This window comes from Brassica napus, chromosome A7 (assembly GCF_020379485.1).
Source record: "Brassica napus cultivar Da-Ae chromosome A7, Da-Ae, whole genome shotgun sequence".
Lineage (NCBI taxonomy): Eukaryota > Viridiplantae > Streptophyta > Magnoliopsida > Brassicales > Brassicaceae > Brassica > Brassica napus.
Window position 1 is genome coordinate 6,683,560 of NC_063440.1, and position 18,286 is coordinate 6,701,845.

Sequence of the window (18,286 nt, forward strand, 5' to 3'; positions counted from 1 at the left end):
TTGGCATTGTTCATCCTGGTTTGATTAACTTGATTCATCCTAACCTAATGATTTCGATATGTTATTTTGGGCCTTTACTGAGCCTGATTTATATGATAAATCCTACTCCAACAGATATAAATATTTGAAAATGATATGTGAGTAAAACTGGTGAACATTGTTAACATTCAAAACTGTTCAAAATGATAGATTTTGTCATGTTTCTGGTCTGGTGAATTCGGCAATGCTTCAAAAAATAACATGTTATGTTATTTGTATGTTTCTTCTGATAAAAAGATCGATTTTTGGATTAAAAGAGGAATATTTTTAACAAAATTTTATTTTCATGAATGAAGATGATTCACAGATTTTCCTAATCTGGTTTGGTTTGATTGATTCACCTTAAGTTTCATTTTTATATGACTTTTCTTTTATTCTTAATATCACTTATATGTTTTTCACTTGATGATTTGATGTCATTTTATTTTTCATTTCCTATACAAATATGACATAAATATGGAAATTCAAAACTTATGTCATCAATATTATATCCAAAATCTCTTTTTGGTTTCTGAAAAATCCTTGTTGGTTCAATCCAATCGGTTCATCTTGTCACTTAACCTACAAATTATATACATTCTTATTTAATTCTATGACAGCTTACACTGGTTTGAAATTAAACATTAGTATAATTTGTAATAAACCTAACAGAGTTGATACCATCTTAGTTTTTCAACCAACCTAAATTCTCTATATTACTTTATGCATATGTCATTCCTGTGTTAGTTAGGGTAATCTGTTGAAGAATCCAACTGGTATATTTTTGAACAGTTTAGAATGTTAACAATGTTCACAAGTTTTACTCACATATCATGACAGTCTGTTCTCATAATTAAGAAATTGTGCCACTGAAACCATTAGTTAAAACCATTAGTTAAGAGGATTACCATCAGTTTAAAATATAATATTTGTCATTATTCAAAATTTAGCTTTAGCAAATGAGAATGGAAGACGGGGCGGGCGAATAATCAGATGTTGATTAAGTAGTACTTTAGCAAATTAGAGCTACCATATTTATCTCATTTTCTATCTGGGAATGGTGGGATCATACCACAAACCTATTGTGGCATCTTTACTAGAAAATGTTCCCACAAAACAAAGGATTTTGCTTTCATAAGCGATGGATTGGAAAAGGTTAAATTTCTCGAAAAAGGTCGAGGTTTTCAGATAGAAGTATTTTAGACAAGATTCAGACATTTCAGCATGAAAATTTTGTAAGGAGAAAAAATATTACCCTATAAAAAAATAACATAAACAATCGACAATAATCTTTGGAGGAAGTCCAAAACGATGATACTAAACTCTACCAATGGAGGTTGTGGAGGTTACAAAACATAACTTTTTAACTAAAACATATTTAGATGAGGAAATGTATAGGCAGCAGAAGAGTAAAAATATGTGGGACACAAGAGGGACCAAAATACGAAACTTTATCATGCATTAACTAAGTAAAACATATCCAAAATAGAATTATTGGTCTACAAAACAATGCGGGGGACTGGGTGTCAAACAGAGGCAGAGATTGCAAGTTTGCTAGTTCAATATTTTCAAGACCTTTTCAAAACAACTGATCCAGCATAACTTTATGAGTTTCTGTGTAAGGTACAAACCTTGATAACGAAAGATCAATGACACATTATGCATTGAGAACACGAGGAGAGGTAAGACTAGCTTTCTATAAAATGCATTCGTAAAAAGCACCCAGCCCAGATGGGACGATATACTTATTTTTTCAGCATTTGTGGTCTGTTTTTAAAAATAAATGGTAAAAAGAATTAATAATTTTCTCAGATATGGGAAATTTGATAAGCAATGACAAATATTAGTTTGAACGGCGGGACCAATTCGTATGACTTAGTTAAGCCTCAATCTTTACAATATTGGATATAAAATAATATCAGAAATATTGTGTCAAATATTTTGCCATATTTAGTTTCAAAAACACAACTGGCATTTGTTTCCAAAATATTGACTGCATATAATTGGAACTCAAACCCTTTGGATCCTATTCAATCATTACCATTTTGGATGGTGAAGTATCACCTCCGATCCATCTCTTGTTAAAAAGGATTAATTAAAATAGTGGGAACATGACTTTCCATCTCAATATGGACTAGTCCACAGATTCTTGGTCTCGACGGCAAAGAAGAAAAATATCAGGGTATTTACCATGCCTTACAAGTCAGTGATTTGATTAACCCTCGTGACTAATACTTGGAAGATGGACATGATAAATTCACTAATTGATATAGAAAACTTGGGATGCACCATTGAGCCAAAACATGTTCTCAATGGACCGAATGTTAACCGCTAATGGCCTTTGCATGTAATAGGGCTGGGTATAAAATCCTAAACCTGTGGTCCGAACCAAACCCAAACTAAAAAACCGGACCCGTTATCTGATCCGAAATATAAAAAATATTCAAACAGATCTTGTAGGGTGGTACAAAACGGATCTGAACACAAAGTGTTATTAACCAAACGGGTAACCCAAAAAATCCTAAATTAATAGCCGATATGTATATATAAGTATTTTAAATAATCAGTTCAGTGTTTATGTTGATATGATGTATAAGAATAAATATTTAAATTTAAATAAATACCTTAAATGCATAATCGTTATAAATAAGTTTTTCATAATTTGCTCGTTTAAATAATTAGTCTACTCTTTCTATAAGGTAATATGCATATTGTTTACAAACAATATTTGTTTTTTTTTTTGTCATCAACAAACAGACTCATATAGACTCTGCGAACCAATCCGGTAACTCCGCATCCATGTGAACATCGAAAGACGATTGTTTTCTGGCACATCATGCTAGCCTATCCGCCTTTTGATTTTCCGTCCGGGGTACATGAATGATCTCTGAGCTAGTAAAACGTGTCTTCAGTAGGTTTATGTCGTGCAGATAACTCTCAAACGCCGGCCATTCCTCTGGTTTCGAAAGCATCTTCACCAATTGAGAACAATTCGTAGCAAAAGTAACCTGAAACTGATGTAAATTCCTCATACATTCCATTGCCCATATCAATGCTTCCATCTCTGCATGAAGAGGTGAAATACATGCCCTAGAATTCCTTGCACCCATCAATCCCTGAAAGCCCTCGAGTATGCTATACCATCCTTGACCTGAATAAGGTTCTTCATCTTTCAAGGAACCATCTATAAAGCACCAACGACCAAACCGCGGTTGACGATTCAAAACCTCAGTCTGTTGTGGTACCTGCTCAGTCTGTTGTGGTACCTACAAACAATATTTGTTTTCATGCAAGATTTAATATTTTATTTTTATTTTATCAGTTTGATGTGTGTTGAATTAATTTCTATTCAATTTAAGTTTTTTTTATGTTTTTTTTTTAAAATTTTTGTTTTTTTTTTTATTTCGGATATATCCGAACCTAACCAATATAACCCGAATCCGAACAATATATGATTTTTTTATGGATTTTAGGATGCAATAAAAATTTAAACTGAACCAGACGTGTTATTATTTGAACCCGACTCATACTAATAAAATATTAGAATGAAACCTAGAAAGGTAAACACGAAAATATGAAAATCTAAAATACCTGATTTGAACCCAAAGGCCCAGGCCTTAGCATGGAAAGTTTGATTCCCTCATGATGCAACAGCATCTACGCCTCCACAATCTTGATGTTTGTCTCTATAATATTTCCTTTTCTTTGTTTTCATTATTCTCTCATTAAATAATTGTTAATGTTTTAGTTTGCCTTTGTATATTATAGATAATTATCCTAAGTTGTTTGTGACTTTGAGAATGAATCACTATATATAGGGCTTTGGCTTTGGCATTAAGATACACAGATTTTTATTAATAAGAACCAGAAAGCTTTCTATTTTTCTTAACTTTCGATTTGATTAACTTAATCGACGTAAGAAGGTAACAAACACTAGATCGAGATGTCATCGTTGTTACCCGCCATCTGGTTGGTATCAGAGCAAAACATCACTTCCACCACCATGTCGCGCACACGCAAATAAACACAAGCAGAGATCAAGCAACAAACTTTAACTCAGATGCAAGAACTGGTAACCCATCCAACCCTAGCTAGGCAAGCATTGGTAGCCAACCGTGACACAGCTCCAACAGCTAAGCACAATCACAATGTTGACTCCGATGATTATAAGACGCAAACCCGTTGGAAGTTATTGGTAGAAACCAAGGTGGAGCACAAAACGTTCATAATAACATGGAACGATGGGAGCATAGTTTCAAGTTCGAAATCCCAGAGATTCATGGTAGTCAAGTTGCAGACAAACTACTCAATTGGATCGCCACAGTCGACGAAATCTTAGAATTCAAACACGTCCCTCTTGAGCGTTGTGTCCTACTGTTAGCAATGAGATTCCTAAATAGAGCAGTCACTTGGTGATCTCAACTAAAAGCTTCAAAACTTCGCTTGGAAATTTTTAAGATTGATTTGTGGGACAAATTGAAGAAGCATATAATGAAAACGTTTATACCTTACAACTATGATGCTCTAAGGTTCCAAAACTTATAAAATCTACGACAAGGTAGCCGTTTTAGAGAATATTCCACTAAACTCCTCCTACTCTTAAACTATATCGATTTACAAGATACGAAATTCAGATTAAACACGTTAAATCTATTTCATCCTTTAAATGTTGCAGAAGCTCATCAACAAGCATTAACCGTTAAATCTCAAACAAGTTCAACTTTTCCATTTGGATTAATTCACGGAAACCACGTAGTCAAACATCCACCGTTAATACAACATCATCAGAGACAGCCACGGTTCCACCTGAGATAGCCGTAGTACCAAACAAACCTAACCGCACAAATAGAGCTGGAACCCTTCGTTGTTTCCCTTGTGGTGAACCGGTCACCTGAAATCTGTGTGACAAAAACGTAATTGAAGGGAGGACTCTTGCTCGATGAATTTAGTCGTGATGTGGAACTCGAGTTTCAAGATGAAAATCAAACACTAATATATGATGAGTCAGCGGGGGGGGGGGGAGGGGGGGGGAATTATAAGCTGATTCAAGGGTCTCTTTGATGTTACGACGATCTTTTTTAACACTACATGCACTGCCTAAACATCCTCATTTACGCTCTATTTTGAATCTCGTTGTACAGCTGCAGGAAGAGTTTGCAAATTCATTATTTACAGGGAGCGGAGAGAACATAATTGCCACATATGTCGTTCAAAAGTTAAAACTACAGGACAATGAACACCCACATTCCTATCACCTTGCCTGGCTTCACCAAAATAACAAATTTTGTTAAATAAGTGCTCATTTGGTTCTTCTCAGGTTCCATCGATACATACAAAGTTTCAGCAATACAAACGTGGACACAAGCTACAACACTTTCGGAGAATCAAAGTTATCATGGTGTGGCATCTTTTTGCCGTTATTTTGTTCCACACTTCAGCTCTATTATGGCGCCACTTACAGATTGCATTCGAACAGGTACATTTACTTGGACAATACCTGCAACAAACGCTTTCAACGTCATCAAGGACAAGCTCTGTTCAGCACCTATTATTTTACTGTATATCACTCACATTTTCTGTTATTACATCCATATATGTTTGGATGAGAAAATTATTAAATGAATATTCTTAATAGTAACTATATATTTTAGAATTCATGAGATCATTGAGAAAACTTATGTTCTGTTTTTTGTTTATTATACAATTTAATCATATATTGTTAAAGATGGTTAGAAAGCAGTTGTTTTACTAGTTCTTGTCTCGGGTTGTGATTGGTTTCTCTGTTTTGTTATCATCCTCTTGACTTTAATGATGATGTATGTTAAAGGTCTGATTTGGGTTGTTTTCTCAGCTAGTTAGGGATTTGATTTTGTTTTCGATCAGAAGGTTGGAGTTCGGCTCAAAGTGTATGATAATTCTGTTGAGTTATACTGTTTTCATCTTGCCGCTTCCTCATCCCTTGTTCTATTTGATCTTCTTCTAGATAGAGTTTTTGTATGAATTTTTTACGTTTGGAGTCACTTTTCCTCTTTTCTATTACACTTCAGGTCACTTTGGACTGGAGGCACACATTGTCATGTTAGAAAGACTCCAATGCCCCTAAACTAAAACACTGTAATTGAAATAACTTTTCTTTACTTTTTCCTGTTATTAAAGCACAAAAACTTTAATGTCACTTAAATATTAGAAATTTTCCCCTATTCTGCAGAAGCCACGAAAACTCCAAATTCCTATAAAAAAATCCCAATTTCATCACACATAAAATTTTCAAATTTTCATTTTTTATCTCACAGACGATGAAGATTAAGATTCCTAAACCGTTTCATATCTCAAAACTGAACATCAACCCCACTTTGTGCCCATGGCGCCTAAGTGAACATGGCACCTTTTATCCAAATCTGTGTGAATTGGGAAGGCTCTGTTCCTTAGAAGGCACGAATAGAATCCATTAGGCTAGGAAGGCTCTGTTGGAGCTTTCCACGATGGGTAAGCGTTTCGATTTTACCAAGATTCGGCAAAAAAAAAACCGGGTTCTTAAAATGTTTATTTTTCCAAATTTAGTTTTTAAAATCAAATCTAACTGAATAGATCTATCAATTTAACTCAAAAACAACATGAACAACGTGATTTTTTTATTTATTGTGACAATATTCTATGGTCGGCCATGAAAGTGTTGCAGACGAAGTAAAACAATTTGAGAAAAGAAGATGACCATAATTACGATTTTGCCATCACTAGAGAAACAAAAAAAACAGCAAAAATATCAAATCAAATGAACATTGGACATGTACGGGGTCTTCAAATATGCTGCTTAACTCCACATACATGCCCTCCACAGTCCTCCCATCCATGCTTTTGTCGAACGCATCCACGTACATACATCTCTTGTCCACAATCGTCATCCCCAACTCCCCTGTCCACACCCATGTCCACACTTCCCTTGTCCACACACCTAAACTAGAAACAACTTCATCAATATATGTTTTGTTGTATGAAAAACTACTTCATCAGTGTTAAGTTATTGTGAGAAATGTTGTCCTATAAGATTATCTTTTGCTCTTCTCTTTTAAAGGAACTATATTAGTTTGTCTTTCTTTCCAATGTTATTTTGTAAATGGTTAGTTGTTTTAGTAGACCATGGTCATCATCTATACGAACCACAACGTACACTTCTACATATACGCCATCCATAATTCATTCTTTCAAATTGCACCGTCCACAACATATTATCCGTGATATTGTGTCCACTTAATTTAGTTTTAAATTTTATTAAAATAAAAATATGAATGTGTTCAAATGGTACCGTCCACAACACATTGTCCATAATACTATGTTCACTTAATTTAGTTTGAAAAAATTAAAATATCAAAATAAATATATACATATGGATCTCAAAATATAGAAGAAAAAAATTATAATTTACTATGTATATTATATATCAAGAGTAGTTACCATAATACAAGACAATAACAAATAAAATCTGTTAAGAGAAACAAAAAAAACAAAAAAAAAACTTATAATGGTTAGAGATCAGACTAAACTCAAAAGTGGTCCATATTTCCGGTTTGTCTTATCAAGGGCAAAATAGTCCAAAAGCTCTCTTGGTCTTCGTGAATGTGTTCTACAAGCGGGAAGTGTCTCTAAATGCAAATGAAACTCAAAATGTGGCCCATTATGTAATCAACTCTTTTTGTATTCCTTTTCAGTTCATCCTTCTTTAGCAATGGTAATGTCATATTGGTTTGGTAGTGCTTGAGAAAATTTTTATTTACTCAATCTTATCGTTTTTTGGACATATACATCTCCAATGCCATTCTATTTTTTCTTCTATAATTTCCTCTATTATCAGTTCGCCCTATGGCCCCAGTTCTGCATCCAGAAATGACCCCAGTTCTGCATCCAGATATGATGGTTAGTGATCTTATTAATTTCGAATCAAAGGAGTGGGATGTTGGGCTACTAGAATAGTATGTAGATCACGTGGACATACCGATGATCCAGAGTTTGGCCATAAGCCTACTTATCGTCGTGATACATTATGTTGGTGTTATACTAAGAACGGTCAATACATAGTTAATTCTGGTTACTGGGTAGCTCGAAATATACTGAAAAATGATGAAGAAAATGATGCTTTAGAGCCTAGTATAACCAAACTTCAAGCCTTTCTTTGGAAAATAAAAGCACCTCAGAAGATATGACACCTTATTTGGCAACTGATAATAGGACATATGGCGGTCACGAGGAATCTGGTCTACCAAAACATAAGATGCGATAATTATTTTCCAAGATGGGGGGAACCAGAAGAAAATATTACTCATGCAATCTTTGAATGTCAACCGGCTTTACAAGTTTGGTCTCTCTCAACAACTCCATCTAACCTTGACACACTCCATATGGATTACTTTTGTTTGGAGGAAAACATCATATTGGAATCAGAATTGGATATGGATCCTAATCCTAGATAATCTTGTATATCTAGAAGGCTTGAAACGATAAACTATTTAGAGAAATAGATAGGGACTTTTTGGAACTTGTCAGATATGCAGAACATGAGTGTCAGGTTTGGTCTAATGCAAATGAGGCAATACCAGCGTCTCCACATGTGCAACTTATTATGGAACCATAAGTCTTCAGCTTGGGTAATATTTATAAGCTGGATGGGTCATGGACCTCTACAGCTCAATTTAATTGATGTAAATGGAGTTTGGAAGGATAGTTCAGCAAAGATCCAACTTATGGGGATACAAAACGTAAGACGGCGAGAGGCTGCTTTGCATACAAACCTAGAAGCAATGAGATGGGCTATGGAGAGTATGCTCCAACATTCGACTTGCCAATATTTTGGGACGGATTGCAAGGACCTAGTTGCAATGATAAAGGAATCACAAGCTTGGCCAAACTTCGCAACGGAATTAGAGGTGATTCCAACTCTTCAGGTATACTTTCCGGACTTCAAGATATCTTATACTCTAAGGGAGCAAAACAGAATTGCTGATTCTTTAGCTAGGACTGCTCGATCTTTTAATATAGATCTTGTTTTATTAGTTGTTTTATTCCGATTTGGATACCCATGATAATTTAAGTTTGAGTGACAAAATAATCGATTGTTGCCAAAAAAATATATATATATAGTGATTCTATTATAAGATAAGTTTTCAGAGTAAAAAAGTAACTCTATATTATATTTTAAAATAGAATAACATCATTAGAGTAAAAATTATTTTGTAATAGAATTACTTTATTTTAAACAAATTATAAAAACAAATTGAGTGACATTAAAAATGGTCTTATGTTTTAACTCTTTTGTTCAGTGCTTTTCAGCTTTTTTGTCTTTTTGGAAAATGTTTTCAAATTATTGATGACTATTTTAACATTTTGAGTTTTGATCTTTATAGTTATAACCTGACAAATCTGTTTTGGTTTTATTTATGCGATTTTAATGTTGTTTTTTATCAAGTTTTTTCGGCTCTGAAAAAAAAAGTGTCATCGTCTTGACTTTTTTGGTTAAATGTATTGATTGTTGATCTATCTTTGTAATTTTCTTGAAAACGCTGTGTTCTTAATTTTCAAAACTCATTAGAAACAAAAAAAACTTGGAGTGTGTAAATTGTGATATTAATATGCTAATTTAAAGAAAAAAATAAAAATAAAAAGAAACGAAAAGAACGTTGAGAAGACCAATAAAGAAAGGATGGGCCCAATAAAACAGAGGCAATGAGTGCCCTTTAACACGTATCGTGTCTCCAGCTGTTCCCCCACACTCTTTCGAAAAACGCACCGACGATGGCATTTCCGTCATTATTCTAACGGTCACACGACCCCAACGTGGCTCGCTTTTTCCTAGTATTATTTTTAAAATTCCCAAACACTCCTTTCTCCTTGTTATATTTCATTCTCGTCTCTTCACTCTCTTTCTCTATACAGTCATCATGGCTTCTCCCATTACCATCATCACACTCATCTTCCTCTTCCTCCTTTATTCAGCAGAAGCCAAACGCACCTACATCGTCCGCGTTAAACACTCGGATAAACCGGAATCTTTCTCAACTCACCACGATTGGTACACCTCGCAACTTCAATCTATCTCCACCGATCCACAGTCACAATCGGAATCGGAATCCCCTCTTCTCTACACGTACACAACCTCCTTCAATGGCTTCTCCGCTTTCCTGGACACCGACGAAGCCGAATCCCTCCTCAGGTCCGAGTCAATCCTGGATGTGTTCGAAGATCCTGTGTACACGCTTGACACGACACGAACTCCGGAGTTCCTGGGTCTCAACTCCGAGTTTGGGGTTGCTTCAGGGTACAGTGGCCACGCCTCTAACGGTGTGATAATTGGAGTGTTAGATACTGGTGTGTGGCCTGAATCCAAGAGTTATGACGATTACGGGATGCCAGAGATTCCGTCCAAGTGGAAAGGAGAGTGTGAATCTGGACCCGACTTCGATTCGAAGTTGTGTAACAAGAAGCTGGTCGGAGCTAGAAGCTTCTCCAAAGGCTTTCAGATGTCTTCAGGCGGCGGCGGTTTCTCGACCAAGCGTGAGTCTGTTTCTCCCCGCGACGTCGACGGACATGGAACTCATACTTCCAGTACAGCCGCTGGATCCGCCGTTACAAACGCCAGTTTCCTCGGTTACGCCGCCGGTACGGCGAGAGGGATGGCGACGGGTGCTCGTGTGGCCACTTACAAGGTCTGTTGGAGTAGCGGCTGTTTCGGATCTGACATCCTCGCCGCCATGGATCGAGCCATTCTAGACGGCGTCGATGTGCTTTCTCTCTCCCTCGGCGGCGGATCAGCTCCTTACTACCGTGACACCATCGCGATTGGATCCTTTTCCGCTATGGAGAAAGGCGTCTTCGTCTCTTGCTCAGCCGGAAACAGCGGCCCCACTAGATCTTCAGTCGCCAACGTCGCGCCGTGGGTCATGACCGTCGGAGCCGGAACTCTAGATCGTGACTTCCCTGCCTACGCGAATCTCGGGAACGGGAAACGCCTCGTCGGAGTTTCCCTTTACAGCGGAGAAGGGATGGGGACGAAGCCGCTGGAATTGGTTTACAACAAAGGGAACAGCAGCTCCAGTAATCTCTGCCTCCCTGCCTCCCTCGATCCCACCACCGTGCGTGGCAAAATCGTTGTCTGTGACAGAGGAGTGAACGCTCGTGTTGAGAAAGGAGCTGTTGTCAGAGACGCTGGAGGTTTGGGGATGATAATGGCCAACACTGCGGCCAGTGGTGAGGAGCTTGTTGCCGACAGTCATTTGCTTCCCGCCATTGCTGTCGGGAAGAAGACAGGTGATCTCCTCAGAGAATACATCAAATCCGATTCGAATCCAACCGCTCTTCTTGTTTTTAAAGGAACGGTTCTTGATGTTCATCCTTCTCCTGTGGTTGCTGCGTTTAGCTCTAGAGGTCCAAACACTGTGACTCCAGAGATCTTGAAACCTGACGTCATTGGTCCTGGAGTTAACATTTTGGCTGGTTGGTCTGATGCTATTGGTCCTACTGGTCTTGACAAGGACTCGAGGAGGACCCAGTTCAACATCATGTCAGGTAGGTACTTCACGGCCTTTGCGTTTCAATTACTGATTATCTATCTATATGGTCATGAAGAAAAGATCATACATGATTATTATAACATACATATTTTATTTATGGATATTATCAAGAGGGAGTTTTGGAAATATATTTTGTTTTTTAACATGGAAAGGGTTTTGATGTTTGTTAGGTACGTCCATGTCATGCCCACACATCAGTGGTTTAGCCGGTCTTTTGAAAGCAGCTCACCCTGAGTGGAGTCCAAGCGCCATCAAGTCAGCGCTCATGACCACAGCTTACAATCTTGACAACACAAACTCTCCTCTCCGTGATGCTGCAGATAACAGCCTCTCCAACCCACACGCTCACGGCTCGGGCCACGTAGATCCTCAAAAGGCTCTCTCGCCGGGTCTTGTCTACGACATCTCCACTGAGGAATACATCAGGTTCTTGTGCTCTCTCGACTACACTGTAGATCACATTGTGGCGATTGTGAAGCGACCAAGCGTTAACTGCTCCAAGAAGTTCTCTAATCCTGGGCAGCTCAACTACCCAAGTTTCTCGGTTTTGTTTGGTGGCAAAAGGGTTGTGCGCTACACCAGGGAGGTAACCAACGTGGGTGCACCCAACTCGGTTTACAAGGTGGTAGTTAATGGAGCTCCTAGTGTTGGGATATCGGTTAAACCATCGAAGCTTTCGTTCCGAAGCGTGGGAGAGAAGAAGAGGTACACTGTCACGTTTGTAAGCAAAAAGGGAGTCAGTTTGACGAACAAGGCTGAGTTTGGATCCATCACTTGGAGCAATCCGCAACACCAAGTAAGAAGTCCCGTGGCATTCTCATGGAACCGGTTTTGATTACAAAACACACAAATCGAACATCCCTAGCGATGTTTTCTGTTTTTAAGTTTAATTACCGTTGGGGGAGATTTCAGTTCCTAAAATTGGCTGGGTTTCTGCTAAACAAAAACACATCCTGAGCCATAAGCAATGTGAATCGTTCATGTTTTGTTTGATTTGGTTTGAGTGTATTGTGGGATGTGTAGAAGAAAAAAATGTTGTCAAGGAAAAGAACGTTGATGTTATAATTTATGTACTCCGTATTATTGTTTTTCAGTTTAACTATTCTTATGTAATTGTCAACTGTCAAGCAACAAGAAAAGTAATGTTACACATCCATCCTTAGTGGAGACATGAGTGGAGAACATGCGCTCAATAAATGATCACATGAAGCCAACATGTGCAGTAACTGTAATGATGATGTATAAAAACTCTTCTAACGGTGGCAACTTAAATGATGACGGAAATGTTATATAGTACTTCATCTTTTTCACAATACATCATGTTTTGGCTTAATACACAAAAATTAAGAAATTTTTTTCTTTCTAAAAGTAATTTTAAAAATATAATTTAAAAATCATTCAACCAATTACAAAAATGACTGTAAAATCTAATTGGTTGTACAGTTTTCAATAAAGTTAAAAATAAAATAAAAATATCAAAACATCATCTATTTTGAAACAAAAACAATCTTCTAAAACATCATCTATTCTGAAACGGATGAAATAATATAATAAAATTACTATCAAAGTCAACCTTTTCATAATATTCTCTAATATTTTATTTTTATGAGTAATTGTAATGAACAACTAAATCAAGAAGAACAAGTACTAAGTGATGTTTAAGATTTTTACACAAAAATTAAGAAAATACAAAACTTTATATAATTTACCTTGATCACATAAAATAACATTAAATAAAACTAATTCAACCAATAAAAAAATGTAATATTTTATGATTTGTCACATATTTCAAATTATATTAAATTTTTATCTAGAATTGTGAGAACATCACCTATTATAAAACAAAATAAAAATTGTTAAACACAGCTTATATGATACGGAGAGAGTAAATGATACAACCACGTTACCAAAGGAGAGATTCTTCGGACTATTTAATCTTTTTTAGTTAGCTGTTTTGCTTCTTATGACTTCATCTTAGATAGGAAGTTTGAGAATCCATTGGTTATAGTAGAGGTTGTGATCAAGGAAGCTCTAAGTATGATGATTGCCTGCAACACAAAGAGAGTCAAAACAAAAATAAGAAATTACCTTTTTTTAATAAAGAAGAGTAGAAAGATGTGCAACTACCTCATTTTTGCCAATGCTAATTACGTGCTCCTCAATATTACCAATGCTCAGTTGCAACTTGCTTAATAATGAAACGGTTGAAGATGAGTTCATAGGAGCGACAACCAGATCATCTGACACTATGAAGTTTGTTTCTCTCTTCGCGTGTCCAACACTAGCAGAAACTGGAGATACCTTGACAATTTTTAAACCGTCTCCAAAAACAGTCTTCTTAATCTTTTTACAGAGCTTGTTATCAATATAGCCATGACGAGAGAACAAGCATTAGTACTCCGGTTTTTCCTGGATAACAACAACAAGAAGTTGTGCGCGGAAGCTGTAGCAATGAGGAAGAACACATTTGGAAATTGTGGCTTCTTTTTGCTTCTCGAAGCTCAGCTCTTTAACGCTTCTGCGTAAATTCCCAACACATCCAAGGTTGGCATTGTCAATAGAGAGTTCCCACGCAAACTCAAGCGGGATGGCAAGAAAGCTGAAAAGAAAATCAACAAAATCTTCTCTACACTCAGCATAAAGAATCTCCCTGTCAAACTTTCTAATCAAAACTTTCAGGGTTAAACATTCATCTTCTCCAGCAACTCTAGTTTCTTGCACAAGTGGAGTCATCGTTTTATGTTTTCTTGTCATGACACAATGTTTCCTCAAAAATGTATCTTACGAAGTGAACAAACAACGTAGCAAAGTCATCACCTAGAAAGAAAATACCGGATTACCCATCAGAAGCAAAAAGTAAAAGCTTGTAAAAATAATTTAAAGTATAAAGTACATATTTGTGAAATTATAAAATATTTATAATTGCACGGAAGAAGTTATTATTGACATCAACCATACTATTTCACCTTTTAAATACTAAACCCTAAACTTTAATCACTAAACCATTACTCAAATATAAACCCTAAATCCAAATATCAACCCTAAACTCAAATAGATTGGAACAAGATAAATAACATAATACATATTGGTGAAATTATGAAATGTTTATGATTGCATGGAAGAAGTTAATGATAACCCTGACCATGCCCCACCTTCTAAATATTAAACTCTTAACTCTAATTACTAAACCCAATCCCAAATATAAATTCTAAACTCAAATGTTAAAATCTAAAAAAAATACATAATATTATGTAACGATCATAGTATAATTTTTACAAGTTCAAAACAAGTAATGATAGTGAGAAGTTAAGAAAATTACAAACTATATTTTTAAAACTATATTTCTAAACAAAATACTTATCTTTTTATTAACCGTCAAATAGAATAAAGCTTGCTAAAAAAGTATAGTAATAGAATATATCACACAGTAAAATATAAATACGGATTGTTTTACATTCTATACATATAGAATAGAACACAATAACAAAAATTGTTCATCTTCTTCGATCAACTTTAGGTAATTCACAGAGACAAAAGAAAAGTACTGTAACAACGAAGCCGCGGCGAGAGACGAAACGTCGATGTGAAGGGAAATATGTTTGGGTTGCTCCTTCTCACTGCTTGGATCTGTAACGATGTCTTTTCTCAATCAATTTCAGAATTGGGGACAATGGTAGCGGTGGAGGATTTCAGAAGGAATAAACTTAGAGAAGGCCGACGACCCGACACTGGTGACGATGTAGAACAAAACGGTGGGCTCGAAGAGATGGAGCAAACCATCGACGGTAACCACGATTTACTTTTGGGAGTTAATAATTAAATTTTTTTAATTTTTTTAAGCAGGTTGTACCGGTTGATGCAAATGATATTTACAGTAATAATATGTATATATGACGGCGTGTATATGTCTGGTAGGTTAAATAGCTAATACGTGAATTATGCTTTTTTGTGTGGCTATATGGCCTAACTTCCCGTTATTATATACCGTTTATGAACAATTATTTAGTGGCTGAAAGAAAATAAGAGGTTCCTTACTAATTAAGGGAAGTAAGCTTTTTTAGAAAAGAAAAAAAGGGATATGGTTAAGAGAGAATATAAGAAGATGAAAAAGAGGGTATTGACTTGCACACAAGAGTCCTCCTATTTTACAAGAAATCAATCTCCCACACGAATTGGCATGTTACTAAATTTCTCATATATTCCTTCATTTACTTTTTATTAACAAGTTATTTCAGATTTTAGGTTTTGGAGATTTTGACTCAAAAAACATTCTATGATTTATTATTCAGTTCCCCCCACGCGTCAAGTATTTACTGGATAATAATAAAAGTATTTGCTATTTCGACGAACTTACAGTAATATATACTCCAATAGTAAGAATATTTTGAGACTCAATACCAACAAAAAAGGTATTATGTTGAGACGTGGTGCTTAAAAGTCAAACCGTACGTTGCCAAACATTTGAAAAACTGACCAGTTATGGACCATTTCTTCTTCTTCTTTTTTTGCTTTCTTTAAAGTCAAGAAAGTGAATGAGAAAGGTAACCCATGCATGATATACGACTATATATATATGATAGAAAATCCAAAACTTTAGTTTGTTAGTAAAATTAAAAAGGAAAATGAAAGCTGTGGTGAGTAAATTGCATTTTTCTTCGACGGAGGAGGTGATGGTGGTGAGACGAAGGCCACACGTGGTTAACGGCGGTGGCTTCGTGGTCACAGATTGTAGAGAGAAGACTATTTTCAAGATTGACGGTTGTGGTGTTCTTGGCACCAGAGGAGAGTTAGTTCTTAGAGATGGTGATGGTGCTGATTTGCTTCTCATCCATAAAAAGGTAACTTTTTTTTATTATTATTATGCCAAATTTGTGATGCTGAACTTTCAACTTTTTCCCATGAAATCTCGATTATAGACCAACCCAAATGATTAATTTTGTCTTTAAGTGAATTTAATGATTTAATAGGTTATAAGCTTTTGAAAGAAAGGTAATGTAGACTTATAGACAGTTATGCAAGACAGCAAGAGCTTAACAAACAACGACTAGTGAAAATATATTTTATGAAGCCGATGTGTGTGTGTTTTTTTTTTTTTTTTTTGCTAAATTGTAAATGTCATTACTAGTAATGAATGTTCGGTTACAAAATGAATCTGAAACCACAGTCTGCTGAGACAGCCATTTGATTCTAAGGAGCCGCAAATTTTTTTAAAAAACCCCTAAGAACCTAGATTATTAAGTCCAAGCTTCTATCAATAAAAAGCTTGAAGTTAATATGACATAATAGAACAAGAGACAACAATATGAGACTCCTTGTCCGAAGCGCTTCTTACTATAACTGGAGCAATCCTGAAGAAGCAAGAGAAAAGCTTGAAGGAGAGTTCAGTCGAGCACTCACCGAAGTGGCTCCAATCAGCTTCAACGGAGGTGTCTGGCTCCCAGCCCAGAACACTACTGGAGGAGAACGTCAACCAAACAAACCCAAGCTTTCTCGACAGTAGATAAAAGTACCAACCCAAATCGATGCTGCTGACAATGGAAATTCGGGTTACTGGTCAAACGTAGGCGGTATAAATTGGCTCCCCAACCAGCCACGCGGATGTGTGTTTTCTCAGCCGTTAGTTATAGGTCTTACATACACATGGACTATTTCTATATTTTCCACGTACATAACGTCCCAATAGAAAAACAACTTTTTATATAGATAAAACTGATGTCGTTAAGAAACAAATTAATCTACTTTTTGTAGAATGTGATAGATTTAAGTCTATGAAAATGGAGTTCAAAATAAATAAAATAGCAATATACTACATGAATTGCTTTAACATTGAACCCAAAAATTGTAGTATAATATTAAGGGACCTATCAAAAACTTTTTTTTTTGGTTACTAGACACGCATTTGTGCGCCATCCCTCTTAAACAGATATACACGAATCGATATATTAAAGAAGTGGTGCGTCAAGTTAAAACAACCCTCTTAATAGATATTCCACTAGATGGAAAAAGTTGATTTGGAGTTGTGTTGTGGAATCTTGTTATACTTTCTTTATTACAAGTCTCATGTGTTTGATGGTGTAGGGAGGAATGGTGCAGGCTCTAAGCATTCATAACAAGTGGAGAGGCTATAGTTATGACTATCAAGGAAGCCCTAAACCGGTTTTCACATTGAGAGATCCTAAGCAATCTTGTTTCTCCATAACCGGTTCCATCCGCATCTTGGTCCAACCGGGGAACTGCTACTTTGATGTGAGAGGGTCTTTCCCGGATAGGGATTGTAGCATCGTGGATTCAACCGGAAGTGTGATCGCTCAGGTAAAAGAATGGAGTGGGAGCAAAGATATATACTCGGTGGTGACAAAAGTTAATGTTGATAAAGCTTTCGTTTTCGGAGTAATCGCGGTTCTTGACTATATCTATGGTGAATCTACAAGTTGTTGAACGGTTCATCACTAGCATCATCTGCAACTTACTCTTTTTTATACTCAATCTCTGTAATGTGCATGGTGTTCCATGTACGGTGGTTTGCAGACTATTACGCCGTTTTATTAAATAATTTACTCGACTCTGTAAATATTTTTTACATATTTTGTTTTGTAATAGTTCAAAAATCATTACTAAGGTGTTATATAGATTATTACTTGTATAATTAAACTTAACTTTTGTACTCTTAGCCCTGTGTTGTTGGTGATTGGAACTTAATTTGACAACCA

The 18,286-nt window shown here is 36.1% G+C and overlaps 3 protein-coding genes across 3 annotated transcripts; 2 read left to right on the plus strand and 1 right to left on the minus strand.

Moving 5' to 3' along the window:
- The first annotated feature begins 9,867 nt into the window (after window positions 1-9,867).
- On the plus strand, window positions 9,868-12,675 carry LOC106357742 (subtilisin-like protease SBT1.8). The gene is made up of 2 exons (XM_013797434.3): window positions 9,868-11,571; window positions 11,747-12,675. Exons 1-2 carry the CDS (start codon window positions 9,948-9,950, stop codon window positions 12,409-12,411), a joined length of 2,289 nt encoding a protein of 762 aa, XP_013652888.2. The 5' UTR covers window positions 9,868-9,947; the 3' UTR covers window positions 12,412-12,675.
- Window positions 12,676-13,537: 862 nt separating this feature from the next.
- On the minus strand, window positions 13,538-14,309 carry LOC106355003. The gene is made up of 3 exons (XM_013795031.1): window positions 13,995-14,309; window positions 13,728-13,877; window positions 13,538-13,624 (listed from the first exon to the last, which is right to left on the minus strand). Exons 1-3 carry the CDS (start codon window positions 14,307-14,309, stop codon window positions 13,538-13,540), a joined length of 552 nt encoding a protein of 183 aa, XP_013650485.1.
- Window positions 14,310-15,701: 1,392 nt separating this feature from the next.
- On the plus strand, window positions 15,702-18,242 carry LOC106357740 (protein LURP-one-related 6). Its single transcript, XM_022688608.2, has 2 exons — window positions 15,702-16,414; window positions 17,655-18,242. The coding sequence occupies exons 1-2, from the start codon at window positions 16,199-16,201 to the stop codon at window positions 18,012-18,014; spliced, it is 576 nt and encodes a 191-aa protein (XP_022544329.1). The 5' UTR covers window positions 15,702-16,198; the 3' UTR covers window positions 18,015-18,242.
- Window positions 18,243-18,286: the final 44 nt, after the last annotated feature.

Coding starts and splice junctions, on each gene's coding strand:
- LOC106357742 (XM_013797434.3), top strand. CDS start 9,948: ATGGCTTCTCCCATTACCATCATCACACTCATCTTCCTCTTCCTCCTT. Junction 11,572..11,746: donor CCAGTTCAACATCATGTCAG/GTAGGTACTTCA, acceptor GATGTTTGTTAG/GTACGTCCATGTCATGCCCA.
- LOC106355003 (XM_013795031.1), bottom strand. CDS start 14,309: ATGACTCCACTTGTGCAAGAAACTAGAGTTGCTGGAGAAGATGAATGT. Junction 13,878..13,994: donor GCGCACAACTTCTTGTTGTT/GTTATCCAGGAA, acceptor AAAATTGTCAAG/GTATCTCCAGTTTCTGCTAG. Junction 13,625..13,727: donor TTGGTAATATTGAGGAGCAC/GTAATTAGCATT, acceptor TTTGTGTTGCAG/GCAATCATCATACTTAGAGC.
- LOC106357740 (XM_022688608.2), top strand. CDS start 16,199: ATGAAAGCTGTGGTGAGTAAATTGCATTTTTCTTCGACGGAGGAGGTG. Junction 16,415..17,654: donor TGCTTCTCATCCATAAAAAG/GTAACTTTTTTT, acceptor TTGATGGTGTAG/GGAGGAATGGTGCAGGCTCT.